The following is a 17,783-nucleotide window of genomic DNA, read 5'->3' as shown; positions in this document are numbered from 1 at the left end:
TGAAGTTTACGAAGAAAAATAGCATCAAAATAATAAAAAATCAGTGAAGTATTAAACAAAAATATGCATCTTTCCTTTAGATGATGATCATGACGCTCATGTGGATGAAGATTTGATGTTCCTGACAGGTACGGATTTTATCGTTTTCATGTTACTAGCCATATGTTACCCGCGCCCGCGGGTCTTAATTGGCGTATCACTGTCGATATAGTCACTGAGAGTGTTTTGTAAACAATTAAACGAAATAATAATGTTATAAGTTTAGCGAATGCGTGAATGTAAAAATAGTATGAATGGAGCTATCAAAATAGCTAATCGACCTAAATCCATTTTTTTTCAAATAAAAACATTTGCTTGTAGGCCTACTTATATTTGATTAAAATATGAAATAATCAGACTTAATTTTGTATGTTTATCAACTTCATGTGTTAAATTCGCAGATATAAGGAACGAATTTATGTAAAAATGCTTTTGAAACACAAATTTAAAGGTTAGTTTTATTAAATAATGAAATCAATAGACTATATTTTGTATTCTCATGTGTCAAAGTAAAAAAAAAAAACTACCATTGCAAAGTTTAGTTTTAAAAATTAGATTTACATCTAGATCCTTTCGATCTAAACAAGGTAAACATGGCCTTGATTCATCAAATACTTATACTTTCATAGAGTTGGGCAGCTTATTTTTTTGAGGGTCTTTAGTTTGTTTTAGGGCTACTACGCATACGTCACGGTTCCAGTTAGCACCCAAGGAACGTTTGTGCAAAGTTTTATCAAGATTGGTCAAACGATTTTCATTTGTATTCGGAACATACATCCTCCTTACAGTCTACTTCTAAAACCTTTTCCCGTTTTAAAAGAGATTGAAGAAGCGAAAGGTTAAAAATATTTTTTTTTTCAATTTTTTGTATTTGCCAAACAATTAGACGGGGAAAGAAAATTCGGTTTCAAAATCAAATGTGTCCCTATACGACCACGGACAACGTTGAGTCAAATATACATATAAGGTCTAAATAAACCTAGCAATGATGTCAAAATAAACCTAGCAATGATGTCAAAATAAACCTAGCAATGATTGCAAAAATTGTACTGGATCTCTCTTCTCCTAGCATGGGAGTCAAGGGTTCCCAAACTAAGCAAAGGCGGTCCTTTTTTTTAAAGGATAAAACAATCTGTTGTATTTAATAATAAGGTTTGTCTTCGAGTCCGAAGATTAGAGAGGAGTGCAGTATTTCCCGTGACTGCGCAGTCCCAGCTGTGACCTACATATTTTGCCACATCCATGGCAAGCATAACCATTGTCCGCAGGTGGTCGATTTAGATTTTCTTTTCCCCGTTTGCGTTTGTCCTCGGCAGCGGATTTTCTTTTGGTCTCAAATGTGTATCCCGCGGCCTTCGCAAGTGACCTCCAGCTGTCTCGTTCTGAGGCCGCATGCAACCAGGTGCTCTCTTCTATTTCAGCCAAGGAAAGTTGACGCTTAAGCTGGTCTTTGAAGCGTTTCCGTGGGGCGCCTCTGTTACGTCGACCACCTTTTAGCTCACCAAAAAAGACTGCCTTTGGCATACGTTCGTCTCCCATACGGGATACGTGCCCTACCCAGCGTAACTGCCGGACCATAATTAAAAATTATATTTTGTCAATGTATTTTAGAAAATTAAATGACATTGTTTAATATTCTAAGTAAGACTTTTTAAAAGAGGCATCTTCAAAAAGATCGATTCGAAACGTTCTTATAAAGAAGATATTTTCATACATTTCCGTCAGATTCTACCCGTCCTTTTCACGTTAACACTGACTCAACATGGTTACATTTTGACCCGAGTATCATAGTTCTGTTCTGAACAAAACAGGCCCGTTGGTCCTGAAGAATACGATCAAGCCCATTGCAAACCAAAATGCTTGTATGGCCTGATATGTCCCTCATACATCACTCTCCAACCATTCTTAAATTTAACCCGTTTTGAACTAAACTTCAACCAGGAGAAATATCGCGTGGAGAATTTCTGAAGCATGCAGAAAAAGACGTGGGCGAATTCCGGTGTGGGTTACTTTCAACATTCTTCCCCACTTTCCTTAGCTTTTAAGAAGGAATTGTTTTGTCTGGGGGGTGGGGGGATTTATCGGTTGGGGCGTCATTTGTAAAAGTTTGAGAAACATTGACTTACAGTTTGGTCTGTTGTCAGAACTGAAAAGAATGCTGTGCGCCAATGGGACGGAGATTTATCTATGCAGAGTCGTTGAACAGTGATGGTGATGCTCTATTAAACAAAGAATAATGAACTTATTCATCACTGTAAACATAACTAAGAGTTTTCTACTCGTAGAGCTCAAGTGACGATGTGGATCATTTTATTGCAAGGCCTACATTAACTCACTCTTGTCTGTCTTTCTGTCTGTCTGGTAAAAAAGTTTGAACATGTTTTTTCTCCAATTTCCCATTCTCGAATGAAGTTAAAACTTTGAACAATTTCTTATTGAACCTGACAAGACACGAATCAAATAAAACGATTACGTATACATGGATTTAATCTTCTTATTACGTTTTTTTCTCTCACTTCCCATTCTCGTATCAAGTTGAAATTTTGCATAATTATTCATAGTCTATGACAATACACAAATTAACCACTTATTTAATCATTTAGTACTAATAATGTTTTTTTTTTAAATAGCAGAAAGGGAGGTGAACCCTGTAAGAAAGGGAGGTGAACCCTGTAATTTTCAGTAAATGGTAGTAATTAACGGTTCTTTACTTAGACAAGCTTTGTTTTTAAAAAGTATTATTTTTTCTATTGCTTGTTTCATAATATTTAAAAAACATTGTTCTGTAATCTCTAAAGACATGATTCGATTCGAACCAGTTATGCAGCTCCAGAGAAGAATCATTGGTTGTAAATGAGCTGTTTGGTTCTCGTGTGGGAACCGGATCATGTCGATGAGTCTAATTTGTTTTTCTCTTATTACCACCACAGAGGCAGAGTTAACAAAGTTACTTCTAGAGGAAGAGAGAAGAGAGAAAGAATTGGGCATAGGTAAATATAAATAGTAAGTCAGTAGTGTCCAGGAATGTCCACAATCGTTAAGTAAAAGTCGCATGCGCTCAGTTTTGATTTCTGCTGCTGATATCATAGGATGCAGTTAGTCAAGTGACTCACGTGGTGGTGAATGTTTTGTGGTGACCTTTGTTTGTGTAATACAAAAATTGTCTTTTATTTTATAAATTAAAACCTGTGTATTATGTTTGAATAATTTTTTTTTATGTTGTCGTTAAATGCATTCAAACAACTTGTATTTGTCTTGAAAGCGAGAATCGACTACATGGTGGCCACACTTTGTCATCAGTGTAGATATAACAATGAAATGCCCCTATACCTTAGAGAACTGATCATTCCATATGTCCCTCAGAGAGCCATGCGCTCAATGGACTCAACGCTTCTAGTGGTGCCACGTTTCTCCCTCAAAAGCTACGGTCTGCGGGCTTTATCAGTGCACGGACCAAAGATTTGGAACTTTACTTCCCCATCTCAGACAGACAACATGCTACTCAACTTTCCAGAAGAACATTAAGACCTACCTGTTTAAAACTTTTTTTAGATTAGTTTGTCATTTTAGCTCTCGTGTTTGTGTTTGTAATGTTATTCCAGCGCCTTGAGCCTACATTTTGTTTGTTAACAGCGCTTTATAAATAAAATTATTATTTTTTTTTGTCTGTGTTTAGTTCACGGGGGATGGGGGGAGTGGAGCATGTGGCAATGTACAGCAAACTGCCCCAGTCCCATCAAGATTAGAACGAGGTAATATTCTAGTACAGACACGTTGTTTCCTTGTCTCAAATGTTGATGTTTGGATTTATTTATTGCTGTTAGCCCCCTTTATAATTTGTAAGTTGCCACTTTGTTTTTCTTTTTTTTTTAAATTCATTTATAAAGCGATTACCCAGAGAACCTCTTCTGTCTCCCCCCCCCCCCACCTGTATCCAAAACTGGTTCAGACAAGTGATAGGAATATAGCGCATAAGGATGAAATAGCGCTAAACAAAAACAAATAGGCAAAACTATTTCTAATGGGACAACCATTGATAATTAATTATTTTGTTTGGTTTCTTGAACAAGGGAAAGAAATTGTACTTGACTGAAGAGGTGGTATAAGTTGAATTAGCCCCCCTTTATACTTTGTAGGTTGCCGCTTTTAAAGTTTAAAGCTAACAATACATAATTATCAAACTTTCTGTTTTTAAAGGCCGATTCCCTGGTATAGTGGTCTAGTATTATTGGCTTTGCTGAGGAGGATTTACCCCTTGGACTCGTATTCAGATCGTTCACCTTTTTACAATTTTATAAATGCATTAAAAAGCAGATACGCCTTTCGTTTTTACCTTACTCCCTTTCCAGCTGGTCAAGACCAGTGATAGTGTCATAGCGTTTTGAGAAAGCTAACAGAAAGAATTTTCGCTACACAAAAAACAATCGGTAAAAATATTTGTAATCGCACAGTCTAGATCTATGACACATTTAATATACACGACGGATCCAAACTAAATGATACAACTACGCTTTAAGCTTTGCTTTGTTTTTTTTTAAAGTATTTGTTTGTTTTTCTTTTTTTTTGTATCTGCTCGCTTGAAATGTTTACCTAATCGGGTCTTGTCATCTGCGTTCTATTTCTCTACACTTCTGTGTGTCTATGGTGATGTGCAGACTATGTGACAGCCCGACACCAAACAACGGAGGGAGACAGTGTGCAGGAGACGCCAGTGAGTCTCAGGATAGTGATTGTTACAGGAAACAAATTTGCCCTGAAGGTGAGCACACATAAAACATAAAGGTGAGTACCAATAAGCATGTGTCAGTGGATGTGTAAGTAAATATTCCCTCAAGTAAATATGTCCTGAGGGTGAGTAAAAGAAACACATCTTAAAGATAATCTTATCTTATGTGAATATAACAACATTTCGTCATGGATAATAAGATTTTTGTTTAAAGACAATACCTCCTTTATAGAACTCATAGAGCGATTATTTTGCTTCTAAAACCTAATGAATGTTAGATTTAAAAACCAACAAATGGAACATATTTACCTCGCCCCATTCCATTCAACGAAAGTGAGATTTCTTCTTCAATCAAGACTTCTTCTGGGTACTCATTATGAAGTTGGAGCGTGCAGATAACCAATTAAACCAGCCTTATATTTAAGATGAATTGCGCTGTGGTTTCCAGATCAGCAGCTTTTCTAGACACAATGTCTTCTAGAGAAGCTTTACTTGACCAGCTTAATTGTTTCTCCATCATCTACATAAAGCATGGAGCTTTGCTGGACATTTCACTGGTCAGCATGCCATAATCACTGGTACCATGTCTCGCTAATGCCAATGTTCTTCTTCTAGAACCTTGTGTTGTCTCATTCTGTTGTGTGCCATTGGTAAAAAAAAGTTCCCCTTTCAGACATTGCGATGATATACAAGTCATCTGTTTCTGTGGCCAACGGTTAACGAGGTTGTCATGTGGCCAGCACAACGACCAACCGCCTTTACTTTTCCCCAACTATTGAGATGGGTGGACTCAGAGTCGCCCTAATGATCCCGAAATCAAGAATACCAATCATCACAAGGATTCGAAGCCGGAACCCCGATTCAAAAGCCAAGTGCTTTACCGCTCAGCCACTGCGCCTGTGCTATTTTAACGGAGGCAAAATATAGTACGCTGATCATGCCAGAATGACCTCTATCACCTCTCAACTTTCAGTAGCTTCATTACTGTCCCTTTTTGTCCTTAGATTGTGATGACTACCGGTGGGACATTGATTGTGTCGGCACGTGTACCATGTGCACATCGCCTTGTGACAAGAGAACTGGTGTTTGTGATTCTTGCAAGCAAGGTTTCAAGTCATCTAGTACTGGATGCAACGTACGTAAGTGATGTTTCGCTATATGCATTACTAACATTTACCCACCGGTTACGCCCCGGCATTTCGCGCTAGATTTAACACTGCCTCCCTCCCGAACCCTTTTCTTATTGCTAATACAGTCCGTGACTTCTGGATATAAAGTTTTGAGATCAGTTAAGTTTTTTTTTATACCTGCAAGCAGTGAATCGTTTTATATTTATCACCATCGCAGTATCAGATTTATAGGAAGTCGTTAATTAAAGAGTCTTCGGGTCATTTGGTTGAAAGAGTTGAACAGCACCAGAAGAACACCAGCCTCGTACACAAAAGTCCCTTACACACCAGCCTCGTACACAAAAGTCCCTTACACACCAGCCTCGTACACAAAAGTCCCTTACACACCAGCCTCGTACACAAAAGTCTCTTACACACAAGCCTCGTACACAAAAGCTTCGTACATAAAAGTCTCTTACACACAAGCCTCGTACACAAAAGTCTCTTACACACAAGCCTTGTACACAAGACATACACACATGCCCCGTACACACATGCTTCGTACACATAAGTCCCATACACACAAGCTCCTTACACTAAAGTTCCATGGTCACAATCTTCGTATATACAACCCTCGTAAACACCATTCCTGCACACACACAAGTACCGTACACAGAAGAATCGTAAACACGAGCCTCTTCCATACAAGCTGATGTTGTGATTAAAGAGCTGTTCTTTCTTTTCTTTCCACCACTAATTAGTTAAGTCTCTAAGTTAAATTCTTTCAATTTTGTAGCATGTGGATTTAACGAGTTTGGATTTAATTGTGAAGGCAATTGTACGTACAAGTGTGGCGACGATTGCTATGAGAGAATCAATGGAGACTGTCCAAGTAAGTTGTCTGCTACGTGGTCAAAGTATAACTCCCACAGGGGGGGATGTTGAGTTCAGTTTGACTGGGATTTAGCTCACTTCTACTTTTCTATTAAGACACAACTTAAACGGACTTCCTGCTTGCTACGGGGGGGGGGGGGGATTTCAAATGAATAAAAGTTTAAAGCAATCCTTCACCACATGGACAAAACTAAATTACAATGACTTATCATATTGTACCAATGAAATGGACTTTATCTCCCCCCCCCCGCACCACTCCATATCGACGACGCCATTATGGCCTCAGACGATATAAACAAACGCTAAGGTATTCTGGACACAAAGCAGTGGGTACCTGGTCACATAACACCACCTACCGAGCAGGCTGTGAGTTTTTATCAGCTTCTAGCAATAGAAATGAAATGAAGTTAATTCTCCGCGGAATCTGGAAGCACATGAGACGCCCTGGGTGGTCGGATCTTCCTTTTGGTGGAGGTTGTCCAGGCCTGAAAAATCTATTATAACACAGCGCAGGACGGGGAATAGTCCCGTTGGTTCATTTCGTATTTCGCAAACGTACTTACGGTAACCCCATCCCCTTCCACTGGGGAGAGGAAGAAAAAAGCGAGTCTCATCGTAGATACACGGTCATTGGTTTGTAGCCCCTAACAACTAGTCCGACTAAACCGTTAAATCCTTAATGAAGATCTAGAATACAACTCGAACAAAACTTGCTTATAAACTAACAAGTAAATATTAAAGAAAATCCTTTAAAAAAACAACAAAGATGATCTAAAAGAAGAACTCCACCCTTAAAACTACATCATTAATCTACAAGTTATTTCCCTTATTTGATATCAGACAAAATAATTAATTACCAACAAAAAATAAAATAAGGCCTGCAATAAAATACATAGATCTAGATTACGACATTAAATATACCCAGGCATTTTTTTTTGCTTATATATCTAGAGATTTAGTTTTGATCTGTTAACATTTTCCAAAATATAATTTTTCCAACTTGGCTGTCACCCCCATATGTGTGTCGCCCGGTGTGGACCACACCCCCCCTAGTGCTGCCAATGCGCCATTTGAGCGGAGCAAAATTTGCAACGACTTACTATATTTTAACAATAACAGGAACTAAGCTATATGTGTGACATTGAATATTGTTGGTTTTATTTGTATAGTTCACGGTGTCTGGGCACAATGGACCGAATGGGGCTGTACAGAGAATTGTAAAGATACAAGACAAATAAGAAACAGGTATTTTATTTAAAATATGCACATTTTTTGAAATACTGATTTTGATAAGAAGTAGGTACCTAAAAACTGATTTTGATAAGAAGTAGGTACCTATTAAGAAAGTAGTATTTAATTACAAATCTGTATTTGCTAATAAATGTTGTTGTATAAGAAACACGCATGTGCTGAATATTTTGAGTTCCATTCGTTTCACTGTCACAGGAAATTTATGTTAAAAAATAGGTGACGGTAACTTGAATAAGATCTTCCAGAATCCAGCGCCATCGTAAGGCTCTGTTAAATGTGGCTCAACATAGATAAAAACATTATTGATGGTATCAAAGTTCTATAGCAAATAACAAAAGCTCATAAATGATCTTAACAATATATACACGGTTTTAAATTCAATGTAGATGTCTATAGAAACACAAGGGAGCTAATACATTGTTCAACGTCTGAAACGAAACAAAACTCTTTTTAAAACTAAACGTCTTCTCCTTGTTCCTCGTTTCCCTCACATTCTCTCCCTTAGTTATAACTTTAATTGCGACATACTTTCTCGTGGTTACACCAGAAACTAACCATCCAATAGAAACACGCACATACACTCGTTGACAACGTTTCAGAGACCAAACATAGTTTGAGAACCCACTACAGACTTTAAAAATTACCCCCCCCCCCCTTTACGCACACAAAGTTAAGAATCATAAGATTAATAGCTTCATGAAAAGACTGATAAGATTATTAGCATCATACTATCGAGCAACTTTATCCCACTTTGCTCTTAGCACCACAATTGTATAGGAGTATATTCTCCCCCCCCCCCTCCTTTTTTTTTGGATGTGCGGTGGCTGAGTGGTAAAGCGCTTGGCTTCCAATTTGGGGGTCCCAGGCTTGAATCTTGGTGAAGACTGGGATTTGTTATTTCGGGATCTTTAGTGCGCCAGTGAGACCACCAAGTTCTAATGGGTGCCTGACATAAGTTAGGAAAAAGTGAAGGCGGCTGGTCGTTGTGTGGGCCACATGACACCCTTGTTAACCTTGGGCCACAGAAAAAGATGATCTATACATCATCTGCCATATAGATCTCAAGGTCCTCCTTTGGGACAATTTATGTTCATTTTCCGAAATATCCATCATTCAATGCTTAGTGCGAGTCAAATAGAATCAAATCTACAAATCAATCTTCACTACCCACTTCCTTTCCCACCTCTTGGCGTTTTGTTGTACCTTTTAGAAAATGCGACAATCCAGCACCAAGCCATGGTGGCGACTTCTGCCTAGGTCTAGACACCGACTACAGAGCTTACACATGTTTCTCAAAAATTACATGTCAAGAAGGTAAGTACTAGAGATGTTGTTAATAAAATAAATTGTTATGAGTGTTGTGCAATGGTGTATGTTGATTCTAGAGGCATTATTCAAACAAGTAAAACATTAAAATACTTTTAAAACAAATCAACAAAGCTCATATGAAGTGTAGTTGTATCAGTTAGTCTGGATCAGTCATGTCATTAAGTTTCTATCTCAACTAACAGTACTGTGCAATTAGAAATATTTGTACCAATTGTTTTTGTTTAACGCTTTTTGAGTCGTGAAGCGACCGTGGATCATCTCATGGGAATGAGATAAATGCCTTGGCAATCTCTATGGACTGAACAATGTCACTCACACACTAGTTCCCCCACACGCTAGTTTACCCACACTATAGTCCCCCCCCCCCCCCAAGAAACTGCCGATACAGTTTGGGATCAGCACTATTAGCTGTAAGCTGTAGGCTCCCGAATCTTCCTCATGCTAGGGTTTAGGTGCAAGACAGCGGAGGTTGAGTTCAGAGTTCCTTCTTCTAATTTCCTTCTCCTAATTCAGGGGTGGGTAAATTACGACCCGCGGGCCACATGCGGCCCGCCGGAGGGTTTTATGCGGCCCGCCAACACCTCCAGAAATCAGGTGTGCCCACAGTATATGCATATAAAATGCAAATATTAAACATAATTTCTATATAAGTTATTGAAACTGTCTCATTATAAAAAGTTTCAAGTAAACAAAGATTATGCTTATTGCCTATACATCAATACAATCAATTGAAGACAAATTCTCTGAGTGTTGGGTAGGCTAGGAACAAGTTTACAAGTGTTTTTTTTTTTAATAAAAATTTTTCCAACCATAAACTCTAAACAAGAAAGTTTGCATAAAGCTGCTTAAAATTTCATCCTAGTTGTGTATGGTATATCGTAGTCATTAATACTTTAAGAGCTAGGGTTGTTAGCCACTGTTAGTTCCGATTCATGAACAAAATAATCCAATGTATCCTCTTGCTTAGCCTGGGCAAGGCAAATGAGAAGAATATTATAACCAAGGAAGAATTTGTTATGTAACTTGAATGACATTGACTGCGACCTTGTTACCAATATTTCTTAGGAAGAATGGAAGACAGATTTCATGTTTTTAATCATTTCTATTGCAATTGGATGCTTGCAGATAAAGGCAAATGAATGTTAAATCTTTTCAAACAAGGCTTTCCCATCTCTACAAGCAAGCAAAATAAAACATTTTGTTGTCATTTTCCTTTGCAGAAAGGTGAAACTATTTCTAGTGAAATGATTAAAAGTACAACACTTATTTAGATTCCTTAATTGTGCAATTTAAAAAAGCAAAGTTCAAGTCAGTACTTGCATGGGAGTCTTATTGGTGCCAGAAACTGTATTTCCACACTTGAAAAACCTTGCTGCTGTTCACACTATTTAATTACACATACATCTGTTCTTCTTCTTCTTCGCTTTCACTTTACATGTTGTAGGGTTCAGATCCTATCTCTGAGTTGAACCGTGCAGTGGGTCAGGCAGTCTTTGGATGATCTTGGGGCCAGAGTCTTCTTCGGGTCTCTTGATTTAGTATACACCATTGAAGGGCATGGTCAACATTCTCTGGTGATGGTCGACAAGGGCAGGTTTCGCTCGTCTTGACATTTAACTTCCGGAACATATATTATTGTCTCATTCAGTGAGCAAGTATGTTTTTTTTTGTGGAAACTAAACAAATATATATATATATATATACATGTGCGGTCCGCCATTTCACAAATTTTTAAAAAATGTGGCCCTCAATACAAAAAGGTTGCCCACCCCTGTCCTAATTGGATAGCCAGCCAAAGCAAACGAGTACAAAATAGTTACCTGTCATTAAGTTGTCATTCATTCTAATTGATTTAGTATTGATAAAAAAATCTGAAATGTTTCAATCTTGAAAGTTTTGAAAATGCTGACAATCGCTCTGTTCAGATTGTCCTCCTTTTCGCTGGGAATTGAACTGCTCAGCGAGCTGCGAGAACTGTATTGATGACTGTAACAAATTTACAGGCTCCTGTTCAAGGTGTAAGAAAGGTTTCAAACTGCCGCTCTCTGCTTGTTTAATCAGTAAGTACAACACAAATAGCTTTTTGAGTTTGGGTGAACGTGTCGCTTCAAAATTTAAAACGCAAACAGATTAAGAGAAAGACGTTTTCTAGTTAATTGTGTGTGTGTGTGTGTGTCTGTAATGATATATATCCATAGAGCATGCAAGACAAGGTTAACATACACATAGGAAGCAATATTCTTTTTTGAGATAAAAGGATAACATTACTTTAACATTATACACTAACAAGAAAAATATAAAATAAATTCTTAAAAAAAAAAACAACAAAGCTTATATTAAGAATATCAATTAGTTTGGCTCAGTCCTGTCATTAAATTTGTAATGATTCTCATACGACAATCTATTAAGGGGAATAATTCAGCTTATACCACCACTTCAGTCAAATACTATTTCTTTCACTTGATTAGGGTACTAATTCAGCTTTTACTACTACTTCAGTCAAGCACTATTGTCTTTCACTTGTATGAGATACCAAACAAAGTAATTTATTACAAATGGTTAATTAACTAATTAGTTCATATTTTTTTTATTGCTTCTTGTCAGGTAAAAGAAAAAGTTGTGCAAAATTTCAGCTTGGTAGTCGGGGAATAAATTGAAAAAATAAAGTGTATAAACTTTTGGCCAGACAGACAGATAGACAGACAATTAGGCAGACAGACAGATATAAGCTTTGTAAAAAAGAGTTATTAAAATCGATATCAAAGTATTTTTACTTTAATGACACTATCAGCCGCATTACGTCTACTGAATCCCAGTTCTAGAAACGTGGATAACTTGATTTAAAAACTATCTGCTAGGGCTTGACATCGATTGAAGATTTTAGCTGAGTGGCATAGGGCGCCTAAAGGCAGCACGGAAACCTCCTCCCAGATACCCCCTCCCCTAAAAGTCCATAAAAAAGATGCACACCAGAGACTGGATTAGAGAGCACTGAGCAGGCTGCAGGAAAGACGCAGAGAGGAGGCCCTATACGAAATGACATATTACATTTTCTGAAAACGATGCTGGCAAACGTTAGTTTACTTCATTGCGCTTAACACTATTTCAAAACGAAAACTTAATGTTAATTTCAATGGTGTGTGTTGACGTCTTCAGTCTGTTCGCCCAATGAATACGGAGAGAATTGTGAAGGGAATTGTCTCACCAAATGTGGGGAGAACTGCTACGATGGAGTGGAGGGGATATGCTCAGGTATGTACAGGTCAAAAGTGTGTGTGTGAAATGAGGCGTGTGTGTGTGATCCATCCTCTAGCAAGTGAGTGTATCCAGGAAGCGAGCACTATTCATCATAGGGACCCATTCAATAATGAAACTCAAATGTTTCTCTTGGTATGCTATCTGGTTCGACGAACTTCTTACGCCACTTAGTGAACTTATCACATCATGTCTCTCTTAGTGAACTTATCACAGCATGTCTCTCTTGGTGAACTTATCACAGCATGTCTCTCTTAGTGAACTTATCACATCATGTCTCTCTTAGTGAACTTATCACAGCATGTCTCTCTTAGTGAACTTATCACAGCATGTCTCTCTTAGTGAACTTATCACAGCATGTCTCTCTTAGTGAACTTATCACAGCATGTCTCTCTTAGTAAACTTATCACAGCATGTCTCTCTTAGTGAACTTATCACAGCATGTCTCTCTTAGTGAACTTATCACAGCATGTCTCTCTTAGTGAACTTATCACAGCATGTCTCTCTTAGTGAACTTATCACAGCATGTCTCTCTTAGTGAACTTATCACAGCATGTCTCTCTTAGTGAACTTATCACAGCATGTCTCTCTTAGTGAACTTATCACAGCATGTCTCTCTTAGTGAACTTATCACAGCATGTCTCTCTTAGTGAACTTATCACAGCATGTCTCTCTTAGTGAACTTATCACAGCATGTCTCTCTTAGTGAACTTATCACAGCATGTCTCTCTTAGTGAACTTATCACAGCATGTCTCTCTTAGTGAACTTATCACAGCATGTCTCTCTTAGTGAACTTATCACAGCATGTCTCTCTTAGTGAACTTATCACAGCATGTCTCTCTGTCCAGTTTACATCCCAACACTTATCAGTCTGTCAAAAACTAGAAATCTCTTAGTGAACTTATCACAGCATGTCTCTCTTAGTGAACTTATCACAGCATGTCTCTCTTAGTGAACTTATCACAGCATGTCTCTCTTAGTGAACTTATCACAGCATGTCTCACTTAGTGAACTTATCACAGCATGTCTCTCTGTCCAGTTTACATCCCAACACTTATCAGTCTGTCAAAAACTAGAAATCGCTAAACAAATTTCACCTCCCTAATTTCACCTTCACTAATTTCACCTTCACGTTTGTAGTGCTAAAAATATCGAAATTTTCCTTTCGACCTGCTTTGCTTACCAATAAATGACGGTCCAAATGGGATCGCCCACGAGTTTGTGAGAAGACACTAACTCTGTTATTTTACATTACTTCGACTTGTGAAATGAACATTGCTGTACACTAATTCAAGATAACAAATATATTTTTCATTAAATTAGAGTCTCTATTATCATACAACGGTGGGGCCTACAGCCGCAAGAATGCTCGCTACTATATGTCAATGTAGACTGAGTCGTTCTTTAAAAGCACACTTTCTCTGTGTTGCAGTTCATGGTGGATGGACAGACTGGGAGAACTGGCAATGTACTAGCACTTGCAAAGTGTCTGAGGAAATTCGAAAAAGGTAAAACAAAAAAAGGGAGTTACTATCAGTGTCAGCTACATCGTGTGTCCTGCTTCAAATCTTGGGGCATATCCTGATAAGTACAGGATACTAAAGTACTTTTGGGAATGGTGAGCTTGACAGTTCTGGTGACTGCAGCTGCAGTATCCTGTTATTGCATTGCTATCGCCAATCGTGCTCTTCGATTGGTCCATCACTGGGCGAATAATTTGAGTTACAGCCGTTGGGCCGGTCTTAAATAATTGGAGGCCCTAGGCGAAGTGAATTTGGTGCCCCCAAAATAAAAATAAAAACAGCGAAAAATACATTTACGCAATTTATTTGAAACCTAGTCAGGCTTATGTACTCCCGACAATAACAGTGGGCACAAATCTCGCTATTTGTTCTCTAAAATCTTTTGAGTCATGCAGCCGGATATTCATATGTATGTTTCGGATAAACTGCAAATATCCCATTAATAAATGTAGAACTAGATAAAAATCATTTCAAATAAATGTTCTTTCTTTTTTGGATCTTTTCGATGGTTTTCTCCGCGTCGAGTGTCGGAAATTTAAAAGGCCCGCAGACCAAATTAAGTTGAGCATCACTACCTTATCCTGCGTAGTCTTAATCATTGTTTTTTCTGACTGATCCAGGCGAGCCGTTCCACACTAATTAGAAAAATTACTTGCATGTATTCTCTCTAACATATAGATTTAAAGTTTTTTGTTTCATCTTTGTGTCTTAGTTTATGTTTTTGTATCTGCAGTTGTAAGTTTTCATAGTTACAAGACGTTTTTGAAAAGAGAGATGTGTGCAAACCAGAGGCGTAGTGAGTGGGGTTTTAAGGGGGGCACAGTGCCCCTGGCGCCACCCCCAAGGGAGCCACACGCAGCTTTTATTTCTATGTGTTCATGGAAAATAGGCGAGGGGGGCGCCAATAATGTTCCTTGCCCAGGTGATCGTTTTGCTCACTACGCCTCTGGTATTGACGTAGCTGTGTTCATCTGTATTTCAGAAGTTGTACAAAACCCAGACCAGAGCACGGAGGTCGCAACTGCATCGGAACTGACACGGAAATGCGAAACGCCACATGTTATAAGGGAGTCATTTGTTCGGAAGGTCAGTCAGTCTTAGCATTGGAGAATGTTAGGATATCCCCTAACGTCAAAAAACAACAACAACAACAAAACATCCATTTTAACCCCAATGCCCCCCCCCTTTTTGTAACAAATCGTAACAAAACTCAATACCTCGCTGCCCGCAGAGTAACAAAACTCAATACCTCGATGCCCGCAGAGTAACAAAACTCAATACCTCGCTGCCCGCAGAGTAACAAAACTCAATACCTCGCTGCCCGCAGAGTAACAAAACTCAATACCTCGCTGCCCGCAGAGTAACAAAACTCAATACCCCGGTGCCCCTAGAGTAACAACACTCAATACCTCGCTGCCCGCAGAGTAACAAAACTCAATACCTCGCTGCCCGCAGAGTAACAAAACTCAATACCCCGGTGCCCCTAGAGTAACAACACTCAATACCTCGCTGCCCGCAGAGTAACAACACTCAATACCCCGGTGCCCCTAGAGTAACAAAACTCAATACCCCGCTGCCCGCAGAGTAACAAAACTCAATACCTCGCTGCCCGCAGAGTAACAAAACTCAATACCCCGGTGCCCCTAGAGTAACAAAACTCAATACCCCGCTGCCCGTAGAGTAACAAAACTCAATACCCCGGTGCCCCTAGAGTAACATAACGAGAAACTTCGAATTTTACAAAAGACTTTAAATCTATTTATAAATCTTCATTTCCCCAAATCAATTTTTTTCATTATGATAGGAAAAAGTATACTCTTTCGGCGCTTCGGTGACCTATTCATTCTTTTCCCTCAATACTGTATACATCGGGTGTCCGCCGGTTGACCCGTGGTGTTCACTAGAAATAAAACAAAAAAAAACGTGGAATATTTTATCCATTAATATATTTTTTTTAACTCATGGTAAAGCCCTTCTGCGACCGTCGGACTCGCGAAAGTCAGACTTGCGAAAGCCGGACCCACGAAAAACAGTCACGCGAAAGTCAGACCCGCGAAAGTCAAGGTACCTGTTATTTCACTTGAATATTTGTTGCTATGTTAGTAGCAAATCTTCAGACTCTCTCCTCCCCATTAGAACAAATCGTAGCAAATTTTCATACCCCCTTCTTTTCCCCATTAGCCGTTACGTAATATCCGAACGTTCAGTTAGTAAGACACTAAGAAGTCAGTTTGGGAAAGTTCGTTAGTAAGACACTAAGAAGTCAGCTTGGAAACGTTTGGGAAATCTGTTAGTAAGACACTTAGAAGTCAGCTTGGAAACGTTTAGGAACTTTCGTTAGTAAGACACTTAGAAGTCAGCTTGGAAACTTTTGGGAAAGTTCCGTTAGTAAGACACTAAGAAGTCAGCTTGGAAACGTTTGGGAAAGTTCCGTTAGTAAGACACTAAGAAGTTAGCTTGGAAACGTTTGGAAACGTTCCGTTAGTAAGACACTAAGAAGTCAGTTTGGGAACGTTTGGGAAAGTTCCGAAGTCAGTTTGGAAACGTTTCAGAACTTTCGTTAGTAAGACATTAAGAAGTCAGTTTGGGAACGTTCCGTTAGTAAGACACTAAGAAGTCAGTTTGGGAACGTTTGGGAAAGTTCCGTTAGTAAGACACTTAGAAGTCAGTTTGGGAACGTTCCGTTAGTAAGACACTAAGAAGTCAGTTTGGGAACGTTTGGGAAAGTTCCGTTAGTAAGACACTTAGAAGTCAGTTTGGGAACGTTTGGGAAAGTTCCGTTAGTAAGACACTTAGAAGTCAGTTTGGGAACGTTCCGTTAGTAAGACACTAAAAAGTCAGTTTGGGAACGTTCCGTTAGTAAGACACTAAGAAGTCAGCTTGGAAACGTTTCAGAACTTTCGTTAGTAAGACATTAAGAAGTCAGTTTGGAAACGTGGTGTCCATCTGTTCTTTGAGCGTTATGACTTCGGGCTACTTTCTAGGCTAGGGTCAGTCGTGATATAAAAATCTATGTATATAATTCTCTTCATGGCTCAACAGGCTGGACACCACCAAGAAGTCATGGAAAAATCACTTTTATTTCTGCAAGTCGGGCTAGAGTTACCCCACGTAACTTTAGCGGCAAAAAAGAAGAAAAAAAGGGGGGGGGGAAGTAATTTACTCTATATTCACCCGTCACTAAGTAGCAGAGAAAATAAATTCGACTATGCATGATATTCATTCTTTACTACGTACGGAATTACTTTACGAGCCTTGTGTGTAGCGAAGTCAAACAGTATATCATAATAATTCCGTTTCCTACATAGATCACGCTCAATAACAAGAATTACCAAATGTTTCAATCTATCTTTGAGAATTGTTGACCTCAAGTAATTCTTCATTAGTTTGAGGTGCGAGAAGCTTCTTTCACCAGATTTCACAGTTATGGGTATATCATAATGCCGTTTTTTTTAATCGCACGTAGGATTGGCGTTTTCCATATTGAATGATAACCCAAAATGACAATATTGGTCTATATATTTCAGGATATTTGTATGAGATTTCAAAAGATTTTAATAATTTCCAGAGATTTCCAGGACTTTTTTGGTGTATATTTTGCAATTTTATGAGATTTCCAGGAGCTCCTGGTAAATCAGGAGGTCGCAGTGGCCTAA

General features: G+C 38.6%; 1 protein-coding gene across 1 annotated transcript in view; it reads left to right on the top strand.

The window, feature by feature from the left end:
- The window catches only part of LOC106055574 (multiple epidermal growth factor-like domains protein 10), a 57,917-nt gene that overhangs the window by 13,643 nt on the left and 26,491 nt on the right, over window positions 1–17,783 (top strand). The window contains exons 6-17 of the mRNA XM_056016268.1: window positions 81–128; window positions 2,970–3,029; window positions 3,716–3,791; window positions 4,695–4,798; window positions 5,770–5,904; window positions 6,671–6,766; window positions 7,938–8,013; window positions 9,230–9,333; window positions 11,274–11,408; window positions 12,505–12,600; window positions 14,037–14,112; window positions 15,110–15,213. Of these exons, the coding sequence (XP_055872243.1) occupies window positions 81–128; window positions 2,970–3,029; window positions 3,716–3,791; window positions 4,695–4,798; window positions 5,770–5,904; window positions 6,671–6,766; window positions 7,938–8,013; window positions 9,230–9,333; window positions 11,274–11,408; window positions 12,505–12,600; window positions 14,037–14,112; window positions 15,110–15,213 (1,110 nt within the window). The remainder of the gene's footprint in view (window positions 1–80; window positions 129–2,969; window positions 3,030–3,715; window positions 3,792–4,694; window positions 4,799–5,769; window positions 5,905–6,670; window positions 6,767–7,937; window positions 8,014–9,229; window positions 9,334–11,273; window positions 11,409–12,504; window positions 12,601–14,036; window positions 14,113–15,109; window positions 15,214–17,783) is intronic.

The sequence above is a fragment of the Biomphalaria glabrata genome, chromosome 17, assembly GCF_947242115.1.
Source record: "Biomphalaria glabrata chromosome 17, xgBioGlab47.1, whole genome shotgun sequence".
NCBI classification, from domain to species: domain Eukaryota; kingdom Metazoa; phylum Mollusca; class Gastropoda; family Planorbidae; genus Biomphalaria; species Biomphalaria glabrata.
The sequence above is the reverse complement of the archived record's forward strand: the minus strand, read 5'-3'. Positions and strand labels throughout refer to the sequence as shown.